The sequence below is a fragment of the Phacochoerus africanus genome, chromosome 3, assembly GCF_016906955.1.
Source record: "Phacochoerus africanus isolate WHEZ1 chromosome 3, ROS_Pafr_v1, whole genome shotgun sequence".
NCBI classification, from domain to species: domain Eukaryota; kingdom Metazoa; phylum Chordata; class Mammalia; order Artiodactyla; family Suidae; genus Phacochoerus; species Phacochoerus africanus.
In genome coordinates, this window is record NC_062546.1 from 132,349,648 (window position 1) to 132,365,894 (window position 16,247).

The following is a 16,247-nucleotide window of genomic DNA, read 5'->3' on the forward strand; positions in this document are numbered from 1 at the left end:
AATGGATGTGTGTATATACTAAATATGTTATACAGCATAAATGATCACAACCTTGTAAAAATCAACTGTAGTTCAATAAAAACTTAAACAAATTTTTAAAAAGAAAATAATTGATTTTTTTGGAGGAGGCACATTAATTGTGTGTGAATGAATTTGTGACCCTGCTACTTTTTTTCTTTTCATGTGTAGCTATGAAATCTAGCTCATATTAAAAAAAAATAGATGTGGAAAAAAATTTTTTAAAGTGTATGTATATATATGTGTGTATATATATATTCTTTTTTTTTTAGGGCTGCACACACAGCTTATGGAAGTTCTCAGGCTAGGGCTTGAATTGGAGCTACAGCTGCCAGCCTACACCACAGCCACAGCAATGCTGGATCCAAGCCATGTCTGCAACCTACACCACAGCTCACAGCAACGCCAGATCCCTGACCCACTGAGCGAAGCCAGGGATCAAACCTGCATCCTCAGGGATAGAATTCAGGTTTGTTTTTGCTGCGCCACAATGGGAACTCCAAAAGTGTACATATATTAATTCAGTACTTCCTATTTCTGAACTTTCAGTAGTGGAAAGTAATGAGTGACCTGTCCATGGGGATGTGGTTCAATACTAAATGTCAAAGTATCCAGCACTGACAAGCAGTACAGTTTTTTTTTTTTTCCTGCAAAACCACTTTACTAATGATATACTTTGTCAAATTTTTATGTGTGACTGACTATTCCACTTCAATATACCTTGACTGGAAGGCTAACTGATTAGTAGTTTTTACTAAGTCCACTGAAAAGAACAGAATTTTAATTTCCCTTGACAGATTGTTAAATTGGACTTTTAAAACATCTGGTCAGAGTTCCCGTCGTGGCTCAGTGGTTAACAAATCCAACTAGGAACCATGAGGTTGCGGGTTTGATCCCTGGCCTCGATCAGTGGGTTAAGGATCCAGCATTGACATGAGCTGTGGTGTAGGTCACAGACATGGCTCAGATCCTGTGTTGCTGTGGCTCTGGCCTAGGCCAGTGGCTACAGCTCCAATTAGACCTCCATATGCCCTGGGTGCGGCCCTAGAAAAGACAAAAAGACTAAATAAATAAATAAAACATCTGGTTAGTCCATGCCAATTATTCTTTTGAGTCATAAATATACAACTGCCACATAATGTAATATTCTTTAAAAAAATAAAGTCCCAAACAAACAAAATTATGGAAGTAGGTTGTCTCAGTGTGTAAACTACACAGCAGTAGCAAAGAGCCACTTTTGAAAGTTGTACTAACTTGTTTCAGGCTACAAGGACTTTATTCTTAGATCATCTTCTTCTTCAAATTGTATTTTTAATGATGGTTTTCCATTTAGAAACGTATTTACACTTCCTCCCAAGCTCCACCTTGTGACAAGTGGCACCAGTTTTGAGGCAGCTAGCTGTAATAATTAAAATGCACTCTAGGAAGATTTCCCCAAGTTTCTGTCAGAGGACTTTATTTATTCCATAACCACCTGGTATTTTCTTCTTATGTACTTCTTTACTGGTTTACTGTCTGTTTTCCTTCACTGGCAAGAAAACACTCACCCCAATAGCTCCAATTTCTGGAATGGCTCTTTGTTCTTACTAGGAACTTGATAAACATTTATGTGAGGAGTAGACTTTTGAATATTGATTATGAAGTCCTTTCTCTTTATAAGAAATTAATGAAGGACAATCAACTCTGATTTTAATTTATAGATGATATTGTACTTTGACTGCACTAACTAGTCCAATGCATATGAAATTGGTTCCCCCATAACGTAGGTTTTTTTTTTTTTTTCCTCTTTTTAGGGCTGCACCTGAGGCACATGGAAGTTCCCAGGTTAGAGGTTGAATCAGAGCTGCAGTCGCCGGCCTATACCACAGCCACAGCAGCGCTGGATCTGAGCCACATCTGTGACCTATGCCACAGCTTGCAGCAATGCTGGATCCTTAACCCACTGAGCCAGGCCAGAGATCAAACCCACATCTTCATGGATACTATGTCAGGTTCTTAACCCTCTGAGCCACAACAGGAACTCCCATAAATTATAGTTAACTAAATAGAACTCCCCAAATAAACTACTTTATATAGCAAAGGTATCTAGATCATTGTTGGAGAGTAATTTATTTAATATTTCTCCACATATCCTCTAGTCTGGTTCTAATGAAACTGTAATTCAGATCTGTAACTTTTCCCCTTTAAGTTCAAGTTATATTTTATGTTTTGTAGTTGTTTGGAATGGTATATATTTTATACCTTTAGATTTTAATAAAGCTCATGAGTTTTAACAGTATTAACATGGCAATAAATTCCTTTGAGCTTATCTTTAAGGTCTTTTTAATTATCCAACTTTGTCATTTAGTTATTAATGATTTTAGGTCATACTGCAAGTTTGCTAACCAAGATCTTTACTATTTAAAGAAAGATTATTTTTCTTGTCCTTTAGTTTGAGAAGTCAGAACTAATAAAAATGAATCTTACCCTAAATACCATTATAGAGTCCAGAACCTGTAAGTTTTAAGCTTAGAAGTAAGTGATTTTCAAAACTTGCTTTTACACTGATTGAATTAAAAAACAAACAAGAAACTTCTCAGAAGCCTTTCCTTTTTCTTCTCTTATATAAGTGTAGGGTTTTAAACTTTGTTTTGCTTCCTCTCTCTCTCTTTTAATGGAATGAGTGCGGGTAAAGGTCTGAATAGGGGCAAGATAAGTTTATAACCCCCCCATTTGGTAGAAGCATATTAATGCAAAAACTATTATTCACATTGGTTTGAGAGATTTCCTTTGGGAGTTGCTTTTAATAGTTCTTGTTTTCTGAATAATAACCATTGTAAAATTTCTCCTTTTTAAGAATCATCACAGTTTGAAGAAATAAATAAATCAACACCCACCTGATTTGGTTACAATTCAAAGCCAATAATCACTTTGAGAATAATTAGAAGGTGACACAATTTACATTACAGTGGCATCTGGTCCTTGAAGGAACGTACTCTTCTTTACTCATTCTCATGGTTGGGGCATTCCTCTCACTTCATTATTACTGGTCATTCTTCTCAAGATCAGAAATGAGAATATTTTCTTCTAAATTTACTGTACTAAAGTTAGTTGTAGAATAATAAGAATTTCTAAACTCTGAAAGTCTCCTGAAGATAATGCTATTGTGCTTGTATATGCAGAAGGAAAGTGTGGAAATTGCCAGAATTACCATCAGTGTCAGTGCTACTGCAAGAGGTATAATGCTGTGACTTGGTCCTGAAGAAGATGAAAAAAAAAAAAAGAAAAGAAAAAAGAAAACTTCAGTGACAATGAAATAACACAGATAGTGTCACATAGTTACTTTCTATTTTTATTTCTATGAAAGATCATATTATTCTCTACTGTTTCAAACCTACCTTTTCCTAGATGCTCCTCTAGTGTGTGAATATCTAAAATCAAATACAAAAAATACTGAGATGAATTTTTCCTTTTAATTTAACAAAGTTATGTCATTTCTTATAGCAGGGCTCAGAAAACAGTGGCCCTTGGATCAAATCTGGTCACCTGTTTTTATTTTTATTTTTTGGCTTTTTAGGCCCTCACCCACGGCATATGGAGGTTTCCATGCTAGGGGTGGAATCGGAGCTGTAGCCACCAGCCTACACCACAGGCACAGCAACGTGAAATCTGAGCCATGTCTGTGACCTACACCCCAGTTCACCACAACGCCAGATCCCCAACCCACTGAGCGAGGGCAGGGATCAAACTAGCAACCTCATGATTACTGGTCAGGTTTGTTTCCGCCGCGCCACAATGGGAACTCCCACCTATTTTTATAAATAATATTTTATTAGAACTCAACCACACTGATTTGTTTCCATTGTCTGTAGCAGCTTATGTGCTAAATGGCAGTGTGACAGTTACTATCTGGTTCTTTACAAGAAAAGTTTGCTGACCCCTGATTATTAGTAATTATTAGTGCTCACAAACACATTCCCTATTTTTTTTTTTAAGTCAAAGAATCCCCATTCAGTCTCAGCACTGTGCTGCAATACAAGTATGAGTAAAATATAGTGCCTGCCTGCAAGGAACTCACTTTTGTTCAGGATCTGATGTGGAGTTTTGTCCAGCAGTGATAACCTCCCTGGCTTTTTGCAAAGGTTAAAAAAATCAGCACCGGAGTTCCCATTGTGGCTCAGTGGTTAACAAATCTGACTAGCATCCATGAGGATGAAGGTTTGATCCCTGGCCTTGCTCAGTGGGTTAAGCATCTGGTATTGACGTGAGCCGTGGTGTAGGTTGCAGACATGGCTCTTGGATCCTGCGTTGCTGTGGTTGTGGCATAGGCTGACAGCTACAACTCCGATTAGACCGCTAGCCTGGGATCCTTTATATGCCAGAATGCGGCCCTAAAAAGAAAAAAAAAAAAAGAAAAAAAATCAGCACCTTCTCACATTTTAGATCTCAAGAATCTTAGGAAGAGAATAATAGCTCCTCCATTTGACAGTTGGAGGGTTCCTGTTTGAGGATTTTCTGTTATAAGAATGTATCCTTTTTAAGTGGACTTGATATCAACATTTGAACTCTGCTATTTCTGATCTGGGTAAAGATCCAGAGAAATATGTAGAGAATGACTCAGAAGAAGAACTGCAAAGGGTTTATGAGTGGAGGAAGTGCTTCAGTGCATTACTTTGCCCATTCACTCTGAAAAAAGTCAACATTGTTACCAATAGCAAAGCCTCATTAAAAAAAACCCCTGTGATTTTGCAATTTAAAAATAATATTGTATAACTTTGCATAATGTTATTGAAAAAAGCATGTATTATTATGAATGTAAAGATCCTTTTCAAAGATAGGCTGTTGAGGGAGTCTTTCTTCTCAGGATGGAGTCAGGTAGAGTCAGAAATGTAGTCCTTCATGTATCTCTGTGTGGACAAGTACTTTTCTCACCTGCAAAGGGGGAATACCGTATCTGCTCCATTGCCTTGGAAAGTTGCTGTGAAGGATGAAGAAAGGTGTCCTATGTCGTAAGGGAAGCTTTAAAGTCCTGTGCAGACAGGAGATGCTTCTGATTTGTTCTTCACATCTGAATGCTCATGGTTGCTTGGGTGCACTATGTATTAAGCTCAGTCTTGTTTTCCACACAGAGTTGATATCCACATTTTTGGAGCTTCAAACTTTGGTTCCCACACCTATCAGTTTTTGCTCCTTCATTCCCAATATCTAATCAATCACTGAAACCTGATGAGTCTCTTTTCCCATTTCCACCCTCCCTTTTTGCTCCTAGTTTTATCACTCAGATTAAAACTGTCTCCCTTTACATCAGATGGTGAGACTCCACCGTGGGTATCTACAGACCACATTCAGCTCCTCGAGGCACTCTCTGTGGAGGCGTCCTACAGTCAATACAGCTTTGTTGCCGTCACCACCTAGCGGGAGCCAGTCTAAGCTCTTTCTCAATTTCTGCCTTTCATCATACTGGAACTTTGGTCCAATATTCCTTCCCTCCTTCATCTTTTATGATTTCAAAGCCTCAGCCCTTCTCCCAAGCCTTCTCCAGGATCCCAGGCCACATCGACCCCTCCTTCTTTATAATACTGGAATCTAGAAACTGTTGTGACTATTATAAACTCCTTCCCACTGTTAATGATCCTTGTTAATGTCCAGTCTTAGAAATCTCTATTATTTGAAGCTGACTAGAATTTTTCTGGCTTAGATTTCTAAAGTTATTTTTTTTCCTCCATAGACTAAATATGTAGTTCAAGATGAAGTTCAAATATTGCATTTATAACATATAACAGCTTGCACCAGAGAATCACATATACTTACCCACAACTTACCTACATATCCACCTAGACCTGAATTATATTTCCTGGAATCAAATATGAAGCTTGAAAATTCTAAGTAGCAGTGACCAGAATGAGGGTTGCTAGTTTACATTTCTAGTTCTATTTGCTTGAAGTAAACTGCTTCTTTGCCCTTTAACAGCTAGGGTGACACAAGATTGTCATAGTCTTTGTATTGATTTGTGATTTTTTCCTTTATATCAGAGAAAGAAGAAGCTGAAAAGTTCTCTGACTTGTTCGATATAAAACAAGATGATCATGCCAGAATCTATCTAAATACTGTGAATATTTGGATTTTAAAAGCTTTCAGTGCTCAAGAGGTGAGTCAGCTTTAGTCAGGGTAGGATCAGAATGAAGAAGTACCTTCTAACTTTACCCACCTGCTTCCATTTTACATATAAATCCCTTTTTGTCTTGACATGAGGATAACTGCCACACTCCTTCGGGAATCCTCAGGGCAACACACAGATGGGGTTTGACATGGCCCATCTCTGGCTTCCGAATACCCCAGTTTGACTGGTCTGTGGGAGTTCCATCAAACCACTTTATGGTTGTAGCTGTAGAAAAAATGCTAACTTACTATTAATTATGTGGACGGTTATCAAACCTACTAAGTCTGGAATGAACCATAAAAAAGCAGCCCTAAATTTAATGAGCCTCTCTCTTTATCTGATGCATTCAACTCAGTGGGTACAGTCATGGCTCGACATCAAGAGGTAGGTACTAGTGAAGTTGCCTCATGAACAACTCTCTTTATTTTAGATATAATTGTTCTACTTTAGTTTACTTAAGATCTCATGTTTCTTAATGTAACACTTGGAATTTTGAAATATTCCTTATCATTATAACCAATTTAAAGAAACCATTTGAAGTCCTAACTTCTGTATCATTATAAAATGGTTCACTTTCTAAAAGAATTTTACAGTGAGTTTCTTTAAAAAGCAAGCCAGTGGTGTACCAAGGGGTGTGGGCAGCGGCAGAGTCCATCCACATGTAGGTGGTAAAGGGGTGCATTGTCTGAAAAGGCTTTGAAACAATAAAATTAAGCAAAAGTGTCAGTTTTTTATTATCACCATGTGCTAGAAACTTTAAGCAATGGCAGGGGTTGAAATACTCTTCCTTGCCAGGGTAGACACATCCTCCAACTTGGTATACCACTGTAACAAGTTCTCCATACCAATTAAAATAATTTTCTTTATAAGTACTTTCAATAACCATCAATTATATTAAGGGGAAGAGATCATGCTCTCATCTGATTACAAATTGTGGTTTAATGAGTAGCAAGTAACAATTCTAATAGCATTATTTATCACTGAAACACTCCCATAACTCTATTGTGCTCTTCTAACATTTAGGAACCAGGGGTATTTTCATATGCTTTAGGGTCTATGACTAAGTCTGTGAACACAAAGTTACTACCAAGCATCTTCATGATGTGAGATTAAGTTTGGTTTTTTGGTTTGTTTGGTTTTTTCAATTTTTAAAATTTATTTATTTATTTTTGCTTTTTAGGACTGCACTCTCGGCACATGGAGGTTCCCAGGCTAGGGGTTGAATCGGAGCTACAGCAGCTGGCCTACACCACAGCCACAGCAACGCAGGATCCGAACCACGTATGCGACCTATACCACAGGTCATGGCAACACTGGATCCTTAACCCACTGAGCGAGGCCAGGGATCAAACCCACAACCTCATGTTTCCTAGTTGGATTCATTTCCACTGAGCCACAATGGGAACTTGTGTTGTTTGTTTTCATTTTTGTTTTTCTGGGATTATTTCAAAGGACAAGAGGATATAAAAAAGGGTTAGCAGTACTGTCTTTGGAAGACATGGCTTTAGGATTTATGCTATTTTTTCATGGCAAAGGTATCCAACAAGAGTTTTCTGGTTTGCAGATGCCATTTCCACCAACCTTGACCACCCTCTATTTATTTATGCCCTCTCCTCTTCTCTACCCAAGTCACTTACTGTCACCATCAAACTGAGCATTGAGCCAAACCATCTGGACAGAAGAAGTGAAGGCAGAAAGCTCTTCTAGGAGAAATGAATTTTCAGCTTCATCTTTTATTGTTAAAAGATTAGATCCTATAAAAGAGACAGATAGCAAATGGAAGTATTTGTGTTTACACGTAAATACTTATTACTAAAATAATGTTCTCTATAGCATAACTCATAAAGCTTAGGCTTTGGTGCATGTAAATCAATGAAGTTAGAACACTGCTTCATACCATATACAAAAAGTAAACTAAAAAATGGCTTAAAGATATATAAGACATGACAGAGTTCCCATCGTGCCTCAGCGGTAATGAATCTGACTAGTATCTATGAGAATGCGGGTTCAATCCCTGGCCTCGCTCAGTGGCTTAAGGATCCGGCATTGCTGTGAACTGTGGTGTAGGTCCAGATGTGGCTGGGATCCTGCATTGCTGTGGCTGTGGTATAGGCTGGCAGCTACAGCTCCAATTCAACCCCTAGCCTGGGAACTTCCATATCCTGCAAGTGAGGCCCTAAAAAGACCAAAAAAAAAAAAAAAAGACACCATAAACACCATAAAACTTCTAGAGAGAGAACATAGGCAAAACATTATCTGACATAAATTGTAGCAGGGTTTTCTTTGGTCAGTCTCCCAAGGCAAAAGTAATAAAAGCAGAAATAAACAAATGGAACCTAGTAAAATTTGTAAGCTTCTGCACAGGAAAAGGAAACCATAAAAAAAAAAAAAACACCTATGGAATGGAAAAAATATTTGCAAATGAAGTGACCGACAAGGGATTAATTTCCAGAATACCTAAATAGCTCATCCAGCTCAATATCTAAAAAACCAAACAACTCAGAGACCTAAGCAGACATTTCTCCAAAGAAGACATACAGAGGGCTAACAGGCACATGAAAGGATGCTCAACATTGCTAATTATGAGAAATGCAAATCAAAACTATATTGAAGCATCACCTCACACCAGTCAGAATGGCTGTCATCAAAGTCTATAAATAATAAATGCTGGAGAGGGTCTAGAGAAAAGGGAACTCTCCTACATTGTTGATGGGAATGTAAACTGGTGGAGCCACTATGGAGAACAGTACAGAGGTTCCTTAAAAAACTAAAAATAGGGAGTTCCCGTCGTGGCACAGTGGTTAACGAATCCGACTAGGAACCATGAGGTTGTGGGTTCGATTCCTGGCCTTGCTCAGTGGGTTAAGGATCCGGTGCTGCCGTGAGCTGTGGTGTAGGTTGCAGATGCGGCTTGGATCCCGTGTTGCTGTGGCTCTGGTGTAGGCCAGTGGCCATGGCTTCGATTCGACCCCTAGTCCGGGAACCTCCATGTGCCGCAGGAGTGGCCCAAGAAATGGCAAAAAGACAAAAAAGAAAAAATAAAAATAGGGTTAAGGTGATCCAGCAATCCCACTCTAGGGCATCTATCTGGGAAAGATGAAGACTCTAATTCAAAAACATACATGCACCCAGTGTTCGTAGCAGCACTATTTACAATAGCCAAGACATGGAAACAATCTAAGTGTCCATCAACAGATGAATGGATAAAGAAGATGTAGCATATATATATATATATATATATATATATATACAGTATATATACAATGGAATATTACTCAGCCATAAAAAATGAAATAAAACCATTTGCAGCAACATGGATGGACCTAGAAATTATCATATTAATTAAGTCAGACAAAGAAGTCATATGATATCACTTATGTGTGGAATAAAAAAGCGATAAAAACAAACTTATTTACAAAACAGAAACAGACTCAAAGACATAGAAAACCAACTTATGGTTACCAAAGAGGAAAGCCAGGGGGGATAAATTAGGAGTATGGGATTCGAGTTCTTTTGTTGTGCAGTGGGTTAAGGATCTGGCCTTGTCACTTCAGAGGCCCAGGTTTGATCCCTGGCCTGGGAACTTCCACATGATGTGAGAGCAGCCAAAAAAAGAGAGAGAGAGAATAAACAACAAGGACCTACTTATAGTACAGGGAATGATATTCAATATCTTATAAGAACCTATAATGGAAAAGAACCTGAAAGATTGTGTATATACTATACTATATATGTATACATAGAAATCTCTTTGATGTACACCAGAAAGTAACTCAACACTGTAAATCAACTATACTTCAATAAAAAATAGAAAAGTCAAAATTTACATCGTAAATAAGTGATTTTTGACTAAAAATTTTCTTTTCTTTGTTTTTTTTTTTTTTTTTTTAGGGCTGCACAGAAGTTCCTAGGCTAGGGTCGAATTGGAGCTGTAGCTGGCTTACACCACAGCCACAGTCATATCAGATCCAAGCCGTGTCTGCAACCTGCATTTCAGCTTGTGGCAACACTAGATCCTTAACCCACTCAGCAAGGCCAGAAATCGAATCCATGTCCTCATGAATTCTGGTCAGGTTTGTTACCACTGAGCCACAAAGGGAACTCCTTTTGACTAAAAATTTTAAAGTGATATGACTTTTATGAAAAGATACAAGCTTATACTTAAAGCATAGAATATTTGGGGAACATTAAAGATTCGTAATTCAAATTCATTCAAAGGGAACACTTTCTTAGGAAAGTGCAGTATTATGAGACATCATCTTGGGTTTTTAATTTTTTGGACATTGAACATATTAGCCAACCCCAAACAAGCGAAATCAATAATATTTATTTTTTCAATTGTTTTTGTTGCTTCTAAAGTCACTAAGTAATCAAACAAATGAATAAAACTACCTTGTTCACTAAAACATGAAGAAGAAATACATTGAAAGCATTTTACCAGCACAAAAGAATTACCTTCCTTTTTGCAAAATTCATGAGCAGCCTCAAAACTCGTACTGTCTAGGACTGTAGAAAAACTGTAGCAATTACTTCTGAATTTTATCCAGGGAATAGATGTTTCTGAGCACAACTCTGGGTATCTGGGTCTTGTTTCTATGAACAAAATCAGTTATGATTTCGGGGGGGGTGACTGGGTCCACTGATTGAGATAACATTGCATTGCATTCTACAAAAGACCAAGATAAATATATGTAACGAGATTTTCATGATAATACTCAAAAGAGTGGATTTAATAGAAACAAATACAAAATTAGGAATAGTTTGCACCATGTCTGGGAGAAAAAATCTTTACCTACACACGATAGGACATATTAATGCATAGCTTCATAGGCTCAATTTGGGAGCTGCCTGGGTGAAGGTGTCTCTCTTTCATATTTACAATTAGTACCTAAAATTTGGGAAAAGGGGAGGGTGTGATTCATAGAAATACTGGCAGATGAATGAAATTGGCAAAAGGCACTTCCAAATGTACAAAATGTGTTCCACTCAGTGCTGAAGATAATAAAATTTTACCTGCTCATCAACCTATGAAAGAAAATAAAGTATTCAATGAAGTATCATAACATAGCCCAACATAGTGTTGGCGGCACAGTGGTGAGCATAGCTGCCTTCCACAACAGCACAACAACACAACCTAACACATAACTAAGGGAAATTTGTTTCAGAGGACAAGCATGAGAGGCAGACATATCCACACGGATTTCCTAGGTGTGTGGCAATGGGGATGTTACCTATCCTCCTTGCATAGAAAGGAGAGCTAACAATAACATCTTTCTTACAACTTAAGAAGTTTAGGTGAGCTAGTGCTTGACGCTTAAGCCTCAATAATTCAGTGTTACTTAAAAAAGAAGGATAACTTTATGATGTTTTAGAATAATTAGCTTTCCCAATATACATGATAATCATTTATATTTTTTGTCCTGAATTGTTTTGATCAGAAGTTAAGTAATATGCGTGCTATTTGACTTATAGTATCCAGAGTGTAAGTAAATACATGCACACTTACTAAATGAGAGATTTCAAAAGAAACCAGCTAGTGTTAAGGAACTCTCTTTGTTCAGCACTGCAATCAAAGGGAAGGGGACCTGGTGTAATAGGATAAATACAACAGAGAGGAAGGAAACTTAGCTTCTATTCCTGCTGCTGTTGATGGACATCTATTAGACCTTCAGAAAGCTGTTTAATGCTCTAAGTTTTATATTTAAAATAAAGTTTACCTGATTGGGCTAGGTGAACTTTAAGTGTAATGAGATGCTATTATTATCATTACTGATTTACATATATAATATAAATATAAGTATTACCATGATGATGATGATGATGATGATGTGATGGCTCTGGAATCGTATTAGTCTTTGACTTAAACAAATCCTCAGTGGTATTCAAGTTCCTCTACACATGCTCCTAACCTATGTTTCTAGCCTCATTTCCTACCTCTCCCTTGCCCAAAACCTGTGATGCAGAAAAATCTTGACCCCAGCTTTGCCTTATACATGCCCAGTCCTTTTTTCCTCCCATGTCTTTGCCCAAACTTATCTGCTGAGAATGCTTCTCCATGTCCCATCACTGCCTGATTATATCCCACCTATTCTTTAAGGACAATGTCCACAGTCATCTCCTTCGAGAAGTCTTTTTACTTTCCCCCAAGTGGATATAATGTGCTCTTTTTCTTGCTAGCTCCCACGGAGCTTGCTCCACCCCTTGTCATTTGGGAGCCCTGCCTTGTGTAACAGTTATTCATCTGCACATCATCTGCCAGATCAAATGCTTCTTAAGAGCAGATACTTCTTATGACCCTTCCTTATAGCTCCTGCTTAGCACAGTGCCTTCTTTGCATACAGTTGGTGCACAGCACATATTTTTTTGAATCGAGTAGAATGGAACCTACCCGTGAGCACTTGACAGATGGCTCCTTGCAGATATGACTCGCAGGCTGTGCTACTCCAGCGCCCACTGGTGTCTGCGAAAACACAGTCACCCAAGAAGGATGACTCATCATCTTTCCAAAAACTGAAGGAAGATTTGGTGCCATCTGACCATTCAAAGTGAAGACCGTTCTGTGGAGGGAAACTGAGCCATCATTTCCTTGGCCATGACTGCTGGTACTATCACCCAGTGCTGTCTGAGCAGCCCTCACTCCACACATAGATTCCTATTTCCATATCTAGACTTATAGTTCAGGGGGTCCAGGACAGCTTGTGAATGTGCCCTGAAAAAAAGGACTATCTGCCACAGGCAACATCCTTTTTAGTTTTGGGGAATCCTTGGCTCCTTGCCACCATAATTTCCCAGTAAGCAGTCTGAGGGAAGCTGAATCAATATCTTCTTCTTTACACCAAAATAAATTTAAGATTGATCTAAGATTCAAACATAAAATTGAAAACATAAAAATGCTAAAGAAAACTTGGCTAAATATTTTATACTCTTGATATGAGGAATATCTTTCCAAGTCTGATAAAAAAAATCCAGAGGCCATAAAGCAAAACTGCATAAATTTGAAACATTCTGTAATGCAAAAATACAATAAACAACCATGAAATACCATCCTTTCAACTACCCCACTGTCAAGGATTAAAATTTTGACATTCCCAGTGTTGGCAAGGACATGAAAAAAGATGTTACCATACATTGTTGTTAGCATGTAAGTTGGCACCAGTTTTGGAGGGCAATATGGTACCACTTGCTAACAGTTAAAGGATACACAGTGGCTTCACTTCTGGAGATTTATCCTACTTGTGCAAAGATATTTTTGTGCATTGTTTGGATTGTGAGAACTGGGAAGAACCCAAATGTCCATTCACAGAAGAATGGTTTAATAAATTACGGTATATCCTTACATGCTGCTGTCACAAAGAATGTGTTAGATTTTTATGTGCTGACATGGAAAGCCATACAAGATATGTTAAATAAAAAAACAAGTTTAAGGACAGAATATATAGTATGAACTCATTTGTGTTTAAAAGCCATATTTATATTAACCCATTAAATTGTATATACGTGGATACACATTTATACACAGATCTCTAAATGACACACAAGCAACTGTTTTTTTGTGTGTTTGCATTTTGTTTTTGTCTTTTGTCTTTTTGCCTCTTCTAGGGCTGCTCCTGCGGTGAATGGAGGTTCCCAGGCTAGGGGTCTATTCAGAGCTATAGCCACAGCAACGTGGGATCCGAGCCCTGTCTGCGACCTACACCACAGGTCACGGCAACGTCAGATCCTTAACCCACAACCTCATGGTTCCCAGTCAGATTTGTTAACCACTGAGCCACGATGGGAACTCCAAGAAACTGTTTATACTGATTGGCATTGGGAAGTAGAAATAGAAATCAGGATAGAATAGATTTACTTTTTACTAATCTGAGTGTGTAACCTTTTTTTTTTGTTTGTTTGTTTTTGCTTTTTTTTTTTAAGGCTACACCTGCGGCACGTGGAGGTTCCCAGGCTAGGGGTCCAATCAGAGCTACAGCTGCTGGCCTATGCCACAGCAACATCAGATCCCAGCTCAGCCACGACCTACACCACAGCTCACGGCAATGCTGGATCCTTAACCCACTGAGCGAGGCCAGGGATTGAACCCACAACCTCATGGTTCCTAGTTGGATTTGTTTCTGCTGCGCCATGACAGGAATTCTGAGTGTGTAACACTTTTATTTTAAAAAATAAAATTAGGGAGTTCCCATTGTGGCACAGCAGAAACGAATCTGACTAGGAACCATGAGGTTTCGGGTTCAATCCCTGGCCTCGCTCAGTGGGTTAAGGATCCAGCGTTGCAGTGAGTTGTGGTGTAGGTCGAAGACGGGGCTCGGATCTGGTGTTGCTGTGGCTCTGGTATAGGCCAGTGGCTACCGCTCCAATTAGACCCCTAGCCTGGGAACCTCTACATCTGCGGGTGCAGCCCTACAAAAAGACAAAAAGACAAAAATAAAAATAAAAAATATTTCTTTCCAAACCATGATCCTAGAGGGGGAAGATAACCCATATGTTTAATTCTAAAGGGTACTTAATTAATAAATAACCAGATTTCTAGACAGGAAACATGATTCACTTTTCCCTAGAGATTTCTTAAATGCAACAAATTACCTAAATGCAGGTGCTTGAGTTTGGGATGTGTTCTAATGCACAGATGAGGCAATATCCTGAAATTTCTCAGAAATTTTTGGAGAACCTTTGAAGGGCATTCATTTCCAGAAATTAGGTAGGTAGATGTTTACTCTAAAAAAAGGACACTTTCAGAGTTCCTGTCATGTCTCAGTGGTTAACGAACCTGACTAGCATCCATGAGAATGTGTGTTCCATCTTTGGCCTCGATCAGTGGGTTAAGGATCCAGCATTGCCATGATTTGTGGTGTGCCAGTTTGACCCCTATTCTGGGAACCTCCATATGCTGCAGGTGTGGCCCTAAAAAGACAAATAAATAAATATAAATAAAAATAAAAAAGGACACTTTTATTTTGTAGTCATATGCTGCTCATAAGCATGGTCAGTAGTTATATAATCCAATTACTTAAATGTTACATTTACTATTATTTCATGTTTATTTTTTTTTTCTGTGCTCTGCGCTCATTTCAGTGGCTATATCATTAAGGCTCTATTATTATGCAAGGATTGTCCATGGGATTCTGGGCCACCTACTTCAGTGAACAGTCCAATCCAGTGGGCGTGTCCTAGCCGATGGAGCATAACAGTGAGGAAGGACTGGTGGTACTGGTCTGTAATGCTGACCAGGTCTGCTCCATGCATCAGGCAGACTTTTAGTGCTGTATACCAAGTCATATTCCCATTAATTATTTTGTAAGTTCTGTTTCCGTATTCTAAGGTATTGGGGATTGGATACATATCAGATGTATTTGCACTGTGTCCAGAAGTATCTAGAACAAGAACAACAAAAGTTATTTGTAGCATCTGGTTGAGAAAGGGGGAGGCATGATTCATGCTGAGTTAACATTGGAATTTTCCTTCCCAGAACTACTTGAAAATGAAGATAGTATCTGTAAGCATAGGTAATGCTAAAGAATGAAAACACTTAGGAAATTTAATGAATAAGCTTGTTTTTTAAAAATATAAACATATATTACATCATTTCTCAATTTCCCATCTCAACAGTTGCTTATCAAACTGACTACTTTTTGGTGGAACTGATAGTGATCTCCTTAGGCAGATTTAATTTTCGCAGGTACAATCAGCCTAACACATGCTGCTGGCAAAATTTAGTACTTACTACGACAATACTAACATATATAATGTAGTCGAATAATTTATACAAACATATTCTCAAATATAACACTTCATTAAACTTTTGAGAGTATATGATAGTTGTTATCATGTTTAATGTTAACAGGTATGATTTCTAAAAAGAAGTTTAAAAATAAGTTAATAAATGCTTAGAAATAATTCAGTTCTTATTAACCATTATTATTAATGTGTAACCTAGAGTCAAAATCTATAAATTAAAAGACAGGTTTTCCCACATACAATAATTAGTGCTTCATGTTCATGAGTGGCTGTGTTACATACAAATATTTCCTCTTTAATATGTGCATTTGCCTTTTTGTTCTGTACTGTATTTAGGCTAAATTTAGGAATCCTA

The 16,247-nt window shown here is 38.0% G+C and overlaps 1 protein-coding gene across 2 annotated transcripts in view; it reads right to left on the bottom strand.

Annotated features, from left to right (window-relative positions):
- Positions 1–2,772: 2,772 nt before the first annotated feature.
- The window catches only part of PLA2R1 (phospholipase A2 receptor 1), a 126,238-nt gene continuing 112,763 nt past the window's right edge, over positions 2,773–16,247 (bottom strand). Inside the window, exons 24-30 of one of the 2 annotated variants that reach the window (XM_047772710.1) lie at positions 15,293–15,528; positions 12,546–12,714; positions 10,613–10,750; positions 7,795–7,911; positions 6,206–6,382; positions 3,396–3,428; positions 2,773–3,255 (exon numbers count right to left, since the gene is read on the bottom strand). In XM_047772710.1, coding sequence (XP_047628666.1) covers positions 3,041–3,255; positions 3,396–3,428; positions 6,206–6,382; positions 7,795–7,911; positions 10,613–10,750; positions 12,546–12,714; positions 15,293–15,528 — 1,085 coding nt within the window. In that variant the 3' untranslated portion in view covers positions 2,773–3,040. The remainder of the gene's footprint in view (positions 3,256–3,395; positions 3,429–6,205; positions 6,383–7,794; positions 7,912–10,612; positions 10,751–12,545; positions 12,715–15,292; positions 15,529–16,247) is intronic. The other variant, XM_047772711.1, reaches the window with a different exon arrangement.